Source organism: Canis lupus, chromosome 17, assembly GCF_003254725.2.
Source record: "Canis lupus dingo isolate Sandy chromosome 17, ASM325472v2, whole genome shotgun sequence".
Taxonomy (NCBI): domain Eukaryota; kingdom Metazoa; phylum Chordata; class Mammalia; order Carnivora; family Canidae; genus Canis; species Canis lupus.
In genome coordinates, this window is record NC_064259.1 from 37,893,763 (window position 1) to 37,910,368 (window position 16,606).

A 16,606-nucleotide genomic window follows, 5' to 3' on the forward strand; every position below is an offset into this window, starting at 1 on the left:
TCTCTGTGTGTGTGTGTGTGTGTGCCTCATGAATAAATAAATAAAATATTTTTTAAAATAATAAATAAATAAATAAATAAATAAATAAAGATTCTTGATAAATATTGCCCAAAAAATTCCCAGGAAGAAAAGTTAGACCAGAGTTTACAAACCTAGCCAGCAGTCTAAGAGTTTATCTCACTCTGCCCTCCACAACCCTAATGACATTAATTTATTTGATAATTTGCTGGGCAAAAAAAAATTTAAAAAAAAGGCATCTTGTTACTTTGCTGGGCAAAAAAAAACAAAAAAACAAAAAAACAAAAAGGCATCTTGTTACTGTTTAACTTAGATGTGTTTTGTTTTTATTGTTAATGAGGTAGAACATTTTTTCAGGTGTTTATAAGTAGTGGGCATTTCTTCTTTTGTAAATTATCTATTTTTCTACATAGTTCTTAGTGACTCTCTTATTGACTGGGGCATCAGTCTGTGTTCTGAGATGCAAGCAATAGGAGTTGGCTCTGACAAATGAAGCAGAAATGAGTTTTATTGAAAACATGCCATAAAGTTCCAAAATGGATGGGAAGATTGGAAAATTAGGTTGAAATAGAACCAAGGGAACCTGATAAGCTGGAAATATGACCAAGAACCATTTTAGGAGACTAAAATGGTCTTAATAAATACCAGTGTTGATGCTGCTATCCTGAGGGTTGTTCTTGGCACTGCTGCCATGCAGCACCAAATTCTAGATGCCACCAGCAGAATGAACATTAAACAGTTCTCATATCTTTGTCAATCCCTGTGACAACCTGCAAACTCTGCATCAATTCTTTCCCTCTTCAAGAAGTGGAATCTATCTCTCTACCTCTTTGAATCCAGGCTGGCATTTTGACCTGCTTTAGGCAACAAACGTGAGACTGATATGGTACAATTTCTGAGGAAGCCTTGCAGTTTCCATAAGAATGCCCCTTCCAAGAATCCAGTCACCACGCTGCGAGGAAGCCCAAGAGGCCCATGGACAGTGAAAGACCTGGGCATTCCCCAGACATTTCAGCCTCCACTGAACTGCCCTGGCTGAAGCCACATGCAACAGAGATGGGTCATCCCCACCAAGCTCTACTCAACTTGCAGGACTGTGTGCAAATGAATGATGGTGGTTTGTTATGCAGCTATAGTAACTGAAATACTGTCTTTACAGGCAAACCCTGGGCAGGAACAGCCAATTGGCAAAGCCTAGGTCCATACCCTGGCTGCCAGAGAGTAGGGAGAATGGACCTTTCCACTTCAGTGGAAGGGCAGGGAAGATATGCCCACAGCAAGCTCACACAGGAAGAATAACACCAAATAGAAATAGGGGGTTCAGAGACACCTGAGTGGCTCAGTGGTTGAGCATCTGCCTTTGGCTGGCTCAGGTTGTGATCCCAGGGTCCTGGGATCAAATCCCACATCAGGCTCCCTGCAGGGAGCCTGCTTCTCCCTCTGCCTATGTCTCTGCCTCTGTCTGTGTCTCTCATGAATAAATAAATAAAATCTTTATTTAAAAAAAGAAATAGGAGATTCAAATGATAGGGAAATTTTTTAAAAATCTGTTAAACTTAATATCTTTTTGTATCTGCTTTTTATATACTGATTTTTCTCTACAGATGCTGATAATCATGTCTCCTTCCCAAGAACTACATCCCTTACTTCCATTTTAAATCTTATTGTATATGTAGGATTATTAAACAATTGATCACTTTAATGGAAACACTTTCTAGTCAACTGGGTTTAGGAAGTTTCAAAGCTCCTGCCCTAAGGGTAAGTAGTGATACTGCCCAATGCCTGGGACAAAATAGCCACAGGAGAGAATATTTCCTGGCACTAGAAGCATCTCTCCTAACCCAGACTTGCTGTGCCCTAAACAGCGGAAAGAAAACATTCCATCAGCCTTTAAAAAAGTCTTCCAGTACTCTGAAAAGCCCTTCAGACCACTTCCATAGACTCATAACTGTTATCCCTGGCCTGGACTCTTCCTCATCCATCCCACCTATCTCCCTGAAGCCAGCAAGTCCTCTGATCAGGCCACTCCACTGCCTAAAACGCCCACTGTAGGATTAAGGCCCACATCCTTAGCTACGGTGAACATGGCCCTTCAGTATATGTCTACTGCCTTCCATTTCTCAACACTTCCCTTGAGGCAGCATTATTGGCGAGCCATACACAGCTCCCCCAAGTTATCTGGATCCACCAGGTCCTCACTAACCCTTCTCTGCACACATTCTGTTTCCACTTCATAGAATGCTTCCTTCCATCTCACTCTTCTCCCCACCACTGCTCCTGGCCTGCTGGGCTTTCACTCTTCCTTCAAAACTCTGCAACTAGAACAGCTACTGAGAAAGTCACTAAATATATACAGTAAAACAAACAAACAAAAACCAGAGGAATTCAAAAGGTATGCTAAAAAAAATACCTACTTAGATCAAAAGAAGATAGTAAAGGAGGATCAAAACAACAAAAAGACAGAAGACAATGAAAACATATATCCGTTCAGAGAGTTGTACATGATTCTTCCCAGCGACATTCACCCTAAAAAGTAGAAATAACCCAAATGTCCATCAATTAGAGAATGGATAAATAAAATGTGGTCTAGCTACAGTGGAATATTCAGCAATAAAAAAAAAGAATGAAATATTGATCCATGATACAACATGAACAAACCTTGAAAACATTATGCTAAATAAAAGCAGCAAGATACAAGATTGTATAAGATTCCATTTTATATGAAATGTCCAGAAGAGTGGGAATCAATAGAGACAGAAGTGAATTCATAGTTGCCTAGGGTTGAGGGGTGGGAGCAGGAGGTATTGGGGGGAAATAGGGAGTGCCTGCTCATGAACACAGGGTTTCTCTTTGGGTTGGTGAAAATGTTGTAGAATTGATTGTGGTGATGGTTACACAACTCTGTGAATATACTAAAAACCACTGACTTGCACACTTTAAATGGGTACTTATAAATTGGACTTCTAACTCACTAAGGCTAAAAAAATTTTTAACTTGAAAAACTCTGTTTCAAGATTCAGGTAAATGACCACCTACTGTACCAGTCTTCCCCAGATAGAGCACACACACACACATACACACACACACACACACACACACACACACATATCTTAAGTAAACTTATATGGCATTTCATTGAGGCATATAAAATTATTGCAACAATTTTTTCTTTCAGTGAATTCCAGGACAAGAGTTAGTGAACCATCTTAAGAAAAATGTTATGGAATACAGCATCCAGATAAAAATAGAAAGCAGTGAACCTCCATGTACCTATGACTTAGCTCATGGTTTTCCCCATCTACTGTGCCCCCACCAAATCATGTTCATCAAGGAAGGAACCTAGCACAAATGACATATCAGACAAAGGGCTAGTATCCAAGATCTATAAAGAACTTATTAAACTCAACAGCAAAGAAACAAACAATCCAGTCATGAAATGGGCAAAAGACATGAACAGAAATTTCACCAAAGAAGACATAGACATGGCCAACACGCACATGAGAAAATGCCCGCATCACTTGCCACCAGGGAAATACAAATCAAAACCCCAATGAGATCCCACCTCACACCAGTGAGAATGGAGAAAATTAACAAGACAGGAAACAACAAATGTTGAAGAGGATGAGGAGAAGGGGGAACCCTCTTGCACTGTTGGTGGGAATGTGAACTGGTGCAGCCACTCTGGAAAACTGTGTGGAGGTTCCTCAAAGAGTTAAAAATAGAGCTGCCTAGGACCCAGCAATTGCACTGCTGGGGATTTACCCCAAAGATACAGATGCAGTGAAACGCCAGGACCCCTGCACCCCAATGTTCACAGCAGCAATGTCCACAATAGCCAAACTGTGTAAGGAGCCTCGGTGTCCATCGAAAGATGAATGGATAAAAGAAGCTGTGATCTATGTATACAATGGAATATTCCTCAGCCATTAGAAACGACAAATACCCACCATTTACTTCGACGTGGATGGAACTGGAGGGTATGATGCTGAGTGAAGTAAGTCAATCGGAGAAGGACAAACATTATATGGTCTCATGCATTTGGGGAATATAAAAAATAGTGAAAGGGAATAAAGGGGAAAGGAGAGAAAATGAGTGGGAAATATCAGTGAGGATGACAGGACATGAGAGACTCCTAACTGGGAAATGAACAAGGGGTGGTGGAAAGGGAGCTGGGGGCGGGGGGTTGGGTGACTGGGTGACAGGCACTGAGGGGGGCACTTGACAGGATGAGCACTGGGTGTTATGCTACATGTTAGTAAATTGAACTCCAATAAAAAATATACAAAAAAAAAAAAAGGAAGGAAGGAACCTAGCAAATATAAGTCCATAGCAGTTTAACAGCAATTTGGCATCTAATAAGTGTTTTTACAGGTCTCCACCTGTTCGAAGCATGAATTACCTCTTTTAACTCTTGAAACAACCCTAAGAGGTAATATTATTATACCCATTTGACTCTGAGGAAACCAAGACTGAGAGATAAAATAACTTCTCCAAAAGCTAGTCAGTGGAAGATTGGAATTCTCAACCAAGGTTGGTTAGTATCTTAACCACACCTACCTCTCAGAAAAAGTAGTATAGCACAACTAAAATAATCATTTAACTTAGAAGCGGAAAGAATGGTGTTCTCTTTCCTGGAGTTAAGTTCACTTACAAGGTCAAGAAGCATAGATGAAGTATAGATGGTCTGAGTTCAAACTGGGGCTATTGAGTGGACCTCCTGGGGAGCCCTCCCTTTGACTCAATGCTGTGGGCCCTAAGGAACATCCAAGGCCACTGGAGATGCTCAGGCTTGCTCCAAGAAATCAAAGGATCCTTCAAAATTCCAGAACAAGGACACCACCAGAGTTGCCTTGAGTTCTAGAAGCAGAACTCAATAGTTCACCAATAGTCAAGTCATTCACTAGTGTGGCTACTGAACACATGAAAAGTGACGAGTCCAAGACGACATGTGCTCAAGTAAAACACATACTATATTTTGAAGATTTAGTACAAAATGTCAACATTGATTACATGTTAAAATAGTAATATTTTAGATATGTTGGATTAAATAAAAGATTTTACTGGAATTAATCTCACCTGTGTCTTTGTACCTTTTTAATGTGGCTACGTGAACACTTAAAATTCCATGTGTGGCTCACATTTCTGTGGGCAGTGCTGTTCTGATCATACCTATGCTGCACTGGATGCCAGTGCCCTGCAGGCTCTCACCTTGTGAACACCTGCCACAGAGTCACAAAAAAACAGGGAGCAGCACCACAAGCACAGAGGAACATGGGCCAAGGGCAGTGAAAATCAGATCAGAGCTCTAGAACCTTCAGAAGTCATCCGTGACTGGAGGACTGGTCCAGCCGGCACTAAGAACAGCTTCTGACATAAAATGAGGATGAGCACAACTCTCCTATTTGAAACTCAGACTGGGACACACCTGAACCTTGGATCTCCCTCAAATGTGGTTTTGTCACCCAGGGAGACATTCACGGGTCTCCCTGCCACTGGGCCAAAGCCGACGGACATGCAGCCAGGGCTCTAGTTCCCAGACATGGAGCTGCGTCCTCTCCCACCTTGCTGCTGAGATGCTCCTCAGTGATCCGACACAGGAATGGGTTTCAAAGCTGACTTTATTTCATTTGTCAGTCTGCATTAGGTGTTGTCCACAGAACATGAGAGTCGCCCTTCCAGGGAAGACCCTTCCCTCCCTCTCTGGATTGCACCCCCATCCACTACCCATGTTAACACACACTTCCACCTTCTCAAAGCACCATTACAGATGTTTACTTGCAGAGTCAACCTGGGCACATTTGAATGCTAGGCTATATTGGAGTGTTTTGCTGTCCTGCGATACAAACTGGTTACTAAAAAAGCAAAGGCACTGAACCTATTCAAAAACATCATCTGATTAGCGGGTTAGTGGAGAGTGAAGGCTGACACCATCCTAAATCGGGCTGTCTCAGCGGCTAAGTAGGTGTGACAGGAAGCGAGCAAACACAGGCTCGCTAAAAGAGTTATGAGAAGTGGTTGTCATGGCATCAATGAAGTCTTTGAAGGCTGGAGCTGCGTGATGGATATCTGTGGCCTGACTCCTCTGTCCCAGTGTCCAATGCCCAGCAAGTGCTCAATATTTGATCAAAAAAGAGAAGAGTTGATTATATAGAATGTGCAGGCCTGGGGCGCCTGGGTGGCTGTCGGCTAAGTGTCTGCCTTCGGCTCAGGTCATGATCCTGGGGCCCTGGAATTGAGCCCTTGTTGGGCTTCTTGCTCAGTGGGGAGCCTGCTTTTCCCTCTCCCTCTACTCCTCTTCACCGTGCTCTCTCTCTAATAAACAAATAAAATCTTTAAAGAAAAAAAAAAAAAGAACATGTGGGCCTCCTGGGTCTGGGGTGAGCAGATCCTGAGAAAGAGAAACGCAGCCCTGTACTAGCTACAGTCAGGTCTTGGTGTTGCTATGAGCTGGCCTGGCACCCACAGCCAGGCTGAGGTGTTCTCCTGTGGAACACTAACAATTTCACACAATTCCATCAGACATGGCCACTCTGTGATGTGGTGGGTGAAGACAAAAACTAGAGGACTCCATAATTACATCTCAACATAGACAAAATCTTAAGTGTCCAAATCATAAAAAGGACATCACCATATTCTGGCTGAGTGACTGCTGCTTCTTTTTCAATCCCAGATTTAGCTTCACTCCATTCTTCTTGCCTTCTTGGTAAAAATTTAAAACACCTGATCACAGAATTCTCCTGCTTCCAATCCAATCCAATCCAGAGCAGAGCCCTGCTTCCCTGAGCCCTCCTCCAAAGCACCAGACACAAGCCCAAATCCTCTAAGCCCTAACATGCTCTGATTGAGACACCCCACAGCTCCACATGGCATGTGACTTCTCTCCTTCAATGAGTCAATAAAATCAACTCTGTTCAACTACACATTCCTGAAGAATCTTAGCTAAAGGGAACTCAGTCCTTAACCATCAACATCCTTTCCCAAGAGAGCCATGCCTCAGGGAGAAAAGGAAACAAGCATAGGGGAGAAGCCATCAGTGGTGGCTGAGAAGGATGACTTCTCCAAAGTGCACTTTCCCATGGCTCACCCTAGGCTGGTACAATGCTCTACTCTGTTCTGCCATTAAAGCTCATTCAAAACTAGAAATTAATCTTATAGGATTACCTATCAGCCTACAGACATGTGTGCACACACACAGAGACCATTTCATTAACTTCAGTAACTGTTTAACAAGTTACTCATGGCTCAAGTTGCAAATAATGGACATAAGAATTAAGGAGTGCAAACAACCGGAGTCCTACAACCCTCTTCAATTTGGAGTAAGGCCTGCAGCCAGTTAAGTCTGGCCTGCTTCCAAGTACAGGTTCAGCACAACCTGAACAAGTTACTTAAACTGAACTCCGGTTTCTTACTCTGCAACTGAAGAGAACCACCACCAGGAAGTTGCTGTAAGACCTAAGGGCAAAGGCCCAGAATGATGGCAGGTATGGAACTGTTGCCAGTGCCAGTCACCTGAGAACCCCTTTCCCACCTCTTTCTGACTATGCTGACGATTCCTTCACATCACTGCTCCATCACAGCATTCCTCTGCCTTCCTGTCTCATCCACCATCCAGAGCATAAAAGGGGTGTTCTGGTCTCTGTCCTCTCTCTCCCACTAGTGCCCACTAGAAATTAGCATGTGATGGCAACTGAGGAAAAGATTGATAAATGAATCAAAATTTTTTGAGCTCTAGCAGAAACCAAAATGGAACAGATCTTACTCAAATGCAAGTGATTTTCCCCTTTGATCCCTCCCAGAAGCGTGGCTGTTTAACTGGGTTATAACCTTTCCCAAAAGCCAGACCTGCAGCCTGCCCTATGCCCCTCTGATTCATCATGTGCCTGCAAATTTTTTCCATCCAGTTTATCACTGCAAGATGGCATTTAACAACCATTTTATTGAAGAATCTTCGATCAAAATACACATCTAGAACATACTTCTATATGTGTGCTTCAAGCATAGCTGGGGTTTTTTGTTTTTTTCAAGAGAAGGAAAACCTCACACCAATGCTCACAGGGACTGCATTTTGGTCACAGGTGCAAACACCCCTGAAACCCACTGAAAATGCCCATGTGATGTGGAGCATGCAGGTGTTTTTCAGAAACCCAGTTTAACTTTGTTCTTTATCCCTGAACTTAACCCATGCTACAAGAGCTTTAAAGGATTTCAAACATTAGTTCTATCAAGTTTTCTTGGCTAAGATCTTGTGCCCATTTTGTGCAAAACTTATCTAGACTAGAAGAGGCTTGAAAACTAGAGCTCTCCTAACAATAGGCTTCCTAACAAAGTATGAGGCAATCATTTTTAAAAAGCACTTGAGAGTGAAGACAAAGACAAAGAACTTGGTAAGAAAAAGAGAGCCTCTAAACCCAATTCTGTTAACTTTCATTCAGCCACCTGGATTAGTAGGGACTGAGACGCCAGCACGCTGGGTAGTTACAATCCAAGGCTCCCAATGGAGGGCACCCTGAGGGAAAGGACTGTCCTGAGTATAGTGCAGGCCGGCACAGGGGCAATGACGGCCCTCAGCACAAACACCTACCAGGCTGGGCTCCTCAGTCCCATCCAGAATTACCACCCAACTGATGGCGGCCTTCCCTCTCCCCATCTCTGAGGCTTTCTGGACAGTGCACTGCCCACTAGGGCACACGATCTGAAGATCAGTGAGAGATTAAGGAGGGAATAAAAGGAACCTGTTTCATGCTCGCCAGCTTCTGGGATTGAGGGTCTGACTAATATGACACTTGGGAATAATTGGTGACTTCTGTTCAGCTGAGTTATCTTCCATTAACAAAGAAAATAATGTCTTGTTTGACAAAGGCCTATGGAATAAAACTGATGTCAAGCTCGCTCAGAAATAAAGGAAATATTTACTTAGTCTTTGGTTCAAGATTTCTCAAGTAAACTCTGCCTCTTCTCAAAGATCCAATGTAAACTGGTGAAAAGTTGATCCCTATTTTACTGCAAAACTTCTGCAAACAGTAAAGACAAAGAGTCAAAACGGCACCATACTGTTTTATTTCAACTTTCAAACAATGTATGGAGATGACTTCTGATGGTGAACCATGCAAGTAACAATAAAGGAACAGAAAAAATATTAACAACAAAAAGACAATGATTTAAAAGTATTTCACATTTCACAGCAGTGCTTTGGCAGTACTGGCAAGTATTTCTGGCCAATTGCTTACCACGATAGGGGTCTGAAAGAACCCCCGAATCTTAGCAAAAGAACCACAGTTTCTCCCTGACAGTTTACACTCTGAGTCACTCACTATACACCACACTGCTCCACTTGCCAGACTCTTGTAAACCTCATCTTAAAACAGGGACCCAAGGATTGTGCGTGATCACAACAAAAACTAAGGACAAAACAATGTGGTAGAAAAGTAAACTCTAATGTTTCCAGTAAGGCATCAGGGAATCACTGCTGGCTGGGCCCTTCATTTTACCAGTTTTCTTAAAGAAAAGTTTTGATTTACATTTCTCAGCACACCCAATATTCAGAAGCTTAACCAGCAGACTCAAGTTAAAAGTTTAAAAGACAGTCCTCTTCCTGTTTGTGGTTTTTTTTTTTTTTTTTTGGTAAATGTTTCATATATAAAACATGAAATCAAGTTCTACTTTAATTTAAAAAACTGAGTATTTTTAATAGTAAAAATATATATGTTTATATTTCTCTTTTTAAAAAGACATTAAATAACAATACTTCAGAAGACTGGAGTTAACCCCCCCACCCCGCCCCGCCAGCCGTCTGTCTGGCACAGATGCATTAAGGCAAAGGCTCCTGGAGAGGCATGTCTACCTCAGCTGCACGCTGGGGGTTCAAGGTGAACACGCTCCACTCTTGCAGGGTCAGTAGAAAGGCTTCTCCCTCATGTTCACAGAGCCATCCTGCATCCCGAAGTAGACTCTCTCAGCCATGTTAATGAAAAGGCCTGTGTCCACCACGCCTGCAGGATGAAAGATGAAAAAAAGCATTAGGTTTCAGTTTCTCAAGGCAAGAAGAGAGTCAAGGACCATACAGTCAGTAAGAGCAATACTCTGAGCAGCACTGGACAAATGACAGCTCTGAAGTCTTTCCTCTCTCGGAACAATGAAAAGGATTCTGATTATTTTTAATTCTTCTTACAATCCCTTTCTCCCCTGCCATCTTGGCTTTCTATGCTATCCAAACATGCCAACTTTTTTCCTGCCTCAGAGCCTTTGCTCATGCTATTCTGTTTGCTGGACTATTCATCTTTGAGCACTTCAAGGGGATGGTTCTTCTCGGTCCTTCGGCTATCAGATGATAAGTCCTCTCTTCAGAGAGGTCCTCTATGACTACTCTAAGTAACCCCTGCTCCCATTTATTTTCCTTTTTTCTTTAAATTGAAGTTGACATATATGGCTAGAGTATGTTTCAGTTCTGAAACATACTCTAGCCATATATGTCATATGGTAAATGTAGCCATATTGTTTTATTGACATTATTTTATTGTCATTATTTTATTGACATTATTGACATAAATGTAGCCATATATGTCATATGGTAAATGTAGCCATATTGTTCACAGTGGTAAATGTAGTTTCCAGCTGTCACCATATAAAATTATTACAATATTATTGACTCTATTTCCCATACTGTGCTTTATATCTCTGGGACTTATTTATTTTATAACTCTAAGTTTAGACTTCTTAATCCCCTCTACCTATTTTGTCTATCCCTCTGCTCTTCCTCTATGAAAACCGGTTTGTTTCTGCTTTTTTTGTTGTTTTTTTCAAACTTGTCTTATTTTATAGATCCCACATGTAACTGAAATTATATGGTATTTTTCTATGACTTACTTCACTTAGTATAACACCCTCTAGGTCCATCCACATTGTTGGAAATGGTGTGATCTCATTCTTTTTTATGGCTGAATAATATTCCATTGCACATACATACCAAATTTTTATCCATTCATCTGTCAACAGACACTTCTGTTGCTCCCCTATCTTAGCTATTGTAAATAATGCTGCAACAAACACAGATGCATGTATCTTTCCAAATTATTGTTTTCATTTCCTTTGGGTAAATATCCAGCAGAACTGTTAGACCATCTAATACTTATATTTTTAATCTTTTGAGGAACCTCCATATGGTTTTCCATAGTAGTTACACCAACCTACATTCCCATCAACAGAGAATGAGGGTTCCCTTTTCTCCACATCCTCACCAACATTTGATTTTTGGGTTGTTAGTTTTGTTTTTTTAAACATTTGTTATTTCTTAGTTTTGATTCTAGCCATTCTGACAGTTGTAAGGTGATATCTCTCTGTGGTTTTAATTTGGATTTCCCTGGTGATTAGCAATGCTGAACATCTCTTGATGTGATTGTTAGCCATCTGTATGTCTTCTCTGGAAAAATGTCTATTGAAGTCCTCTGCCCAGTTTTATTTGGATTATTAGTTTTTTGTATTGAGTTGTAAGAGTTCTTTATATATTTTGGATTTTAACTCCTTATTGAATATATCAGTTGCAAATATGTTCTCCCATTTAGTAGGCTCCCTTCTCATTTTGTTGATGGCTTCCTTTGCTGTGCAAAAAGCTTTTCAGTTTGATGTAGTCCCAGTAGTTTATTCTTGCTTTTCTTTTCCTTGCCTGGAGAGAAAGATCCAGAAAAAAATGTTGCTAAAGCCAATGTCCAAGAGATTACTGCCTATGTTTTTAGGAGTTTCATGGCTTTAGTGTCATATTTAACCCACGTTGAGTTTATTTTTGAGAGCTGTAAGAAAGTGGTCCAGTTTCATTCTTTTGCATGTAGCTGTCCAGTTGTTCCAATGTCATTTGTTGACGACTGTCTTTTCCCCACTGTATATTCTTGCTTTATTTGTCATAGGTTAATCGACCATAGATGCATGGGCTTATTTCTAGACTTTCTATTCTGTTCCATTAATTAATGTGTCTATTTTTGTGGCAGTACTATCCTGTTTCAATTACTACAGCTTTGTTGTATATTTTGAAATCTGGGATTGTGATACCTCCAGCCTTGCTCTTCTTTCTCAAGATTGCTTTGGCTATTTGCACACCCAGTTATCTTCAATCACACTATCAGCCTTAGAGGTTTTCCCACAAAGTGCTAGAAGATATTTGCAATGCATATATCCAACGAAGGACTCGCATCAAAATATATAAATAATTCTCCAAATCAATAAGACAGACCACCTCATAGAAAAATGGGCCAAAGACTTAAAGAGGTACTTTACAAAAGAGGCCATGTAAAATGTCCAATAAAATGGTGTTCGAACTATCAGGAAAACAAGTTTGATGGACAAGTGTATAGGAAAAATTGCTAGTAAAGGGGTAAATTGGTGCAATCCATGCAGGGCAAGTTTAGCACCATCTAACAGGGGAAAAAATGGAAGGAAAGAAGGAAGAGACTTTTCACCATTTACTCTTGTAATCTTAAAGAACATCAACTAAAAAAGATTTTAAAACTGAAACTTAGCAAGGTTCCCAATACATAAAAAAAATACCTATCACTGAGAAAGAGTCATGAAGCAGAGAAAGGAGCTGCTGAGAAACATAGGGCTCTGGCACACCACTGCACCAACTGAAGTCTCCCAAAGGAAGCACAGGGGACACACAAGACCCATCATTTTCAAAAATTCTGTTAATGCAAGGTGACAGCTTCCCCCAATCCAAAAGAAAGTCAAACCAGATTCAGAAAAGGCTTCAGAGAAAGAGCAGAGATGAATGGCAGGAGCCAAGTCTGATCTTAGGGCACGCCATCTTCAGGTTACTGACCCACCCAGTAGTGGAAAGGGCAGACAGAGGTGGCTTACTGTGAGCAAGGGGCCAAGAACCCATGAGCTTTGGCCCTTCTACAGAGCCTCTGTGCTCTGGGTGGAACCCAGGGGCATATCCAAGGGAGGAAGTGACTAGGCAGGCACCAGTACAGCTGTCCTGTAAGTGTCTTCAGACACACAAATGTACACAGGGCAAGGGCAGGGTGACAGGGACAGACAGGGAAACTTGCCCTGCTCCCCTTCCCTGGATTTTGGTCCAGCAGTATCAAAACAGACAGAACAGGGAAAGAAGAGAGAGAACAGGAGAAACAACAAATCACACCAATGCTTCTGGTGGCAGGATTTAACTTCTAGCCTCTCTTTTTCATTTTCTTCAGTTGAAGTTCCTACTAAGATTCTGAACTTCTCTAGGCTTGTACTTAATTGAGTAAAAATAAGTAACTTCTCAGTAAGTAGGTTACTTCTACTTACTGAGGCAGAGGGCAAATACGGGAGAAACTTCCTCATGAAGGACAGCTCAATGTCTCAATAAGCCAAGAAAGGTTCTGATCTGAGCAGAAGCAACAGAGCTACCTAGTGGGCATTGCAAGAAATCCACCTCCAGAGAAATCAAGCCCCCACTGGTGAGCTGCTCCTATGCAATCCCCTGGTCTATCCTGCATTATCGTTAGGGGCAAATGTTTCCATCTGCTTATGGTGACCTCTACATCTTCTCTTCCTCTTGCCCTCTTGGCTCATTACTTCTACTAAATGAGAGTACTGAGAGAAAAAGCCTAATACAACTCTTCTTTTTTGCTTAATAAATCTGCTCCAAGACTGTCAGTCAAAGGAAAAGAGCAGACTAAATTTACAGTAAGGTTGGAAGAATTAGCTTATTACATGGCATATAGTCACATCATTTTCATTCCTAAATAGCATGGATTACTTAGAATCTAGCATATTTAACAATACTATCCTTTCTTCCTAGGGATGTGTTCATTCAACAAACACTCCTTTATGTGCTAGGCATCATTTTAACTCATTTAATCCAAAAATCCTATGAAGTAGGCACTTGTGTTAGCTTCTTTCACAGAGGAAGAAACTGAGTCACAAAGACATAACTGCACAAAATTCACACTGGCAGAGTGAGGCTGGGTTAGGAACCCCATCAGGCAGTCTGCTCTTTTACTATTAGCCACTACAATCTGCTAAACTGATCTTACCTGCCCCATTAGCTTGTTCTGGCCCAAGAATATTCTATGCCATGGACTATTCCCAGTCAGTCTTTGTCTCTCAAAATCGTAAGACTAATGTCTCTCACATCTGCTCCCTCCATCCAATCTCCTTGCATGGACCTTTGATACCTCCTCTGGCCTGGATGCCTGACTCACCTCTACACTGCCCACCCAGCCTCACCCACGGCCCCAGACCCCTACTATTAGCATTAGAGGCTCTCCCACCCCAAATGTTCATGCCATACCACCCCTCCTCAACTCAAGGAAATAAGGACTCCCTCTTGGCACTGTAGCCCTTGGGCAAGTCATGTAATCTTCCATGATCCATGTTCTCCTTTATAACTATCTCATCCAACTGGACAATCAAATAAGACATTTTTAAACACTTAATGCAATGTCTAGATTACACTATGCCAAAGCATAGATCAAAAGCCACCTCTCTTCCTTAACTTTCTCACACACTCTCCAAAGGAAGCAACCTATATGCACTCTAGACTCTTGGTATTTCTCTAGCAAATTTAGCATTCCATCTTATTTGTAGGTATGGCTTCTACATAGCCATGCACACTCTCCCTAGGTATATGTGAACTCTCCTCGAGTCAGATTCCAAGTTCTATAGATGGAGCATTTCCTGTAACATGTGGCACAGGCACTGGCCTGTGGTACATATCTAATGAGTGTGGGTGAACAGTCATTATTCCCCACTGCTCAAGAAGACAGCCTACTTCTTGAAATGAAAGAGGCTATAGTTAAGCTTCTGTAAGGGAAAGCTCTATGCAGAGAGGGTGAGCTTATTTTAAGGCAAATCCCCTCTGATACTCCATCAGCTCTAGGCCTCTCCCAACTAAAATGGGTTGTAAATGCACAACCAAAAGCTGCTAGGTAAGCAATAACTATTGGGGGCTGGGGAGGAATCAAAGGCATGAAGTCAGAAACTCCAAGCATAGCACAAAGGAAATTCTTCTTTCTAACCAAGTCTTACAAAACCCACACCCACTGTGCCTCCTATGGCCAGAGGCAGGGGACAGTTACAAAGTGCTTGGGTGTCTATTCTCAATGAACACTACTGGGATCACATTTACCTGGGATCATTTTGATAGCTGTGTTTACTTCACTCCACTTGTGCACCCGATCGAACTTCCAGTCCAGGATAAAATTCCCATTATCTGTCACCACGGGACCCTAGAAGGTATGATTTTCCACATTTACAGAAGTTATAAATACAGGTAGGCAGAGAGAGGGGCAAGAAAGTGAAGGGGATGCCCACAGACAAGTATCTTAATTAACCTGCTCCAGCCAGTACCCCACCTCCTGCTTTCTAGAAGGCAGTGCTATGAAGAAGTAATGAGCAGGAACTCTGGCATCAAAATTTGAGTCTTGAAGCCACATAGTATAGAGGAGGCTCAGAGAAGCTATTAACTTCTGTGAGCCTCAGATTCCTCAACTACAAAAAGAGGATAATGATACATACTTGAGAAAGCAGTTTATGTATAAACCATAGGGGTAAGCACTTACCACAGTGAGGGCTCATAGGACGGGTTCACTAATTGGCTAATAATAGCCAATTGGCTATTACTAGAATGAAAAACTAGAACAACAGAAGCAGACTATCCACATGGACATTCTCACTGCTTCACATTAGGTGCCCAGTAAAAAATAAGGCAGTGCTATTGCACCCATCACTTCACCTCGCAGGCAGTCCCACCAAAACAGGAAGCAGAGACGTGTTCTGGGCTCCAAAAAAGAGCAGAGGGTAGTTTTAGATAATTAACCCAAAATTCCTCCACAGCTTTGGGCACTAGTAGGCATTTGGGACCACAAATGTGGACAGAGCACTACAGTCACAGGCAAGGAAACTAGGCTGCTCCTGCAGGTTGGAGGTGAGGGGATGGGAGATCAGTGAAGAGCCCCAAGAAGGCAGGATGCTGGGTTCCTGTCTGGAGTCACCCCAGCCATGAGAGAGAACCCCCTTCTCCAACAGTCTCCTCCGAACCTCTCAGCTACAGAGGGAACTAGACCCAGAGCTCTGCATAACCACTAGAATTAGGACTGATTTTTAAAACATCAGAAAAACGCTAGGAAAAAAAAATCAACATAAAAATGCATCAGGGTAAAGTCACAGATAATCTGTTTTCTCTTCTGTATCTTCTAAACCTGTTATAAAGTCATGTCTATAAATACAGTTAGCTTTTGGGTTATTACTTTTGCTTGTTTATTTAAGTGTAAGAGGAAAAAAAAGTTCTGTGCAGCCCACTTTAGAAGTAGAAGAGAAACATTTGCACTAAGTTTCCAAAGCGTATTCCTAAGGAAGAGTTCATATCCCCCAGGAAATTCTACTTCTTGTCACAGAATGAAGTAAGAGGAGAAAAGGAAAATTATACCATGGAACCTGGAAAACTTCCTGCCCTGGGGTGCCTCCCAAAGCCATTTTTAGCCACTGGGAAGCACGGTGGTCCAGACCACAAGGTACAAAGATCCAATCACCTGAGGACCATAAGACCCCAAGGGACCAAGAAAAAGAATCAATTCCTCACTTGTACAGAGAATATGCACTGCATTAAGTGTCA

At 41.8% G+C, this 16,606-nt stretch overlaps 1 protein-coding gene and 2 long non-coding RNA genes across 5 annotated transcripts in view; 1 reads left to right on the top strand and 2 right to left on the bottom strand.

Annotated features, from left to right (window-relative positions):
* The window catches only part of LOC112664370 (uncharacterized), a 77,651-nt gene extending 72,826 nt beyond the window's left edge, over positions 1 to 4,825 (bottom strand). The window contains exon 1 of the long non-coding RNA XR_003139663.3: positions 4,670 to 4,825. This is a non-coding gene — a long non-coding RNA (uncharacterized LOC112664370). The remainder of the gene's footprint in view (positions 1 to 4,669) is intronic.
* LOC112664369 (uncharacterized) overlaps positions 1 to 16,606 on the top strand; it is a 53,879-nt gene that overhangs the window by 18,845 nt on the left and 18,428 nt on the right. The window lies entirely within an intron of this gene.
* The window catches only part of RPIA (ribose 5-phosphate isomerase A), a 30,283-nt gene continuing 22,729 nt past the window's right edge, over positions 9,053 to 16,606 (bottom strand). For 2 of the 3 annotated variants that reach the window (XM_025453878.3, XM_025453877.3), the window contains 2 exons: positions 15,122 to 15,221; positions 9,053 to 10,007 (listed from right to left, as the gene is read on the bottom strand). In XM_025453878.3, coding sequence (XP_025309663.1) covers positions 9,910 to 10,007; positions 15,122 to 15,221 — 198 coding nt within the window. In that variant the 3' untranslated portion in view covers positions 9,053 to 9,909. Of the gene's footprint in view, positions 10,008 to 11,137; positions 11,678 to 15,121; positions 15,222 to 16,606 lie in introns of those variants that run through there. The other variant, XM_049095972.1, reaches the window with a different exon arrangement.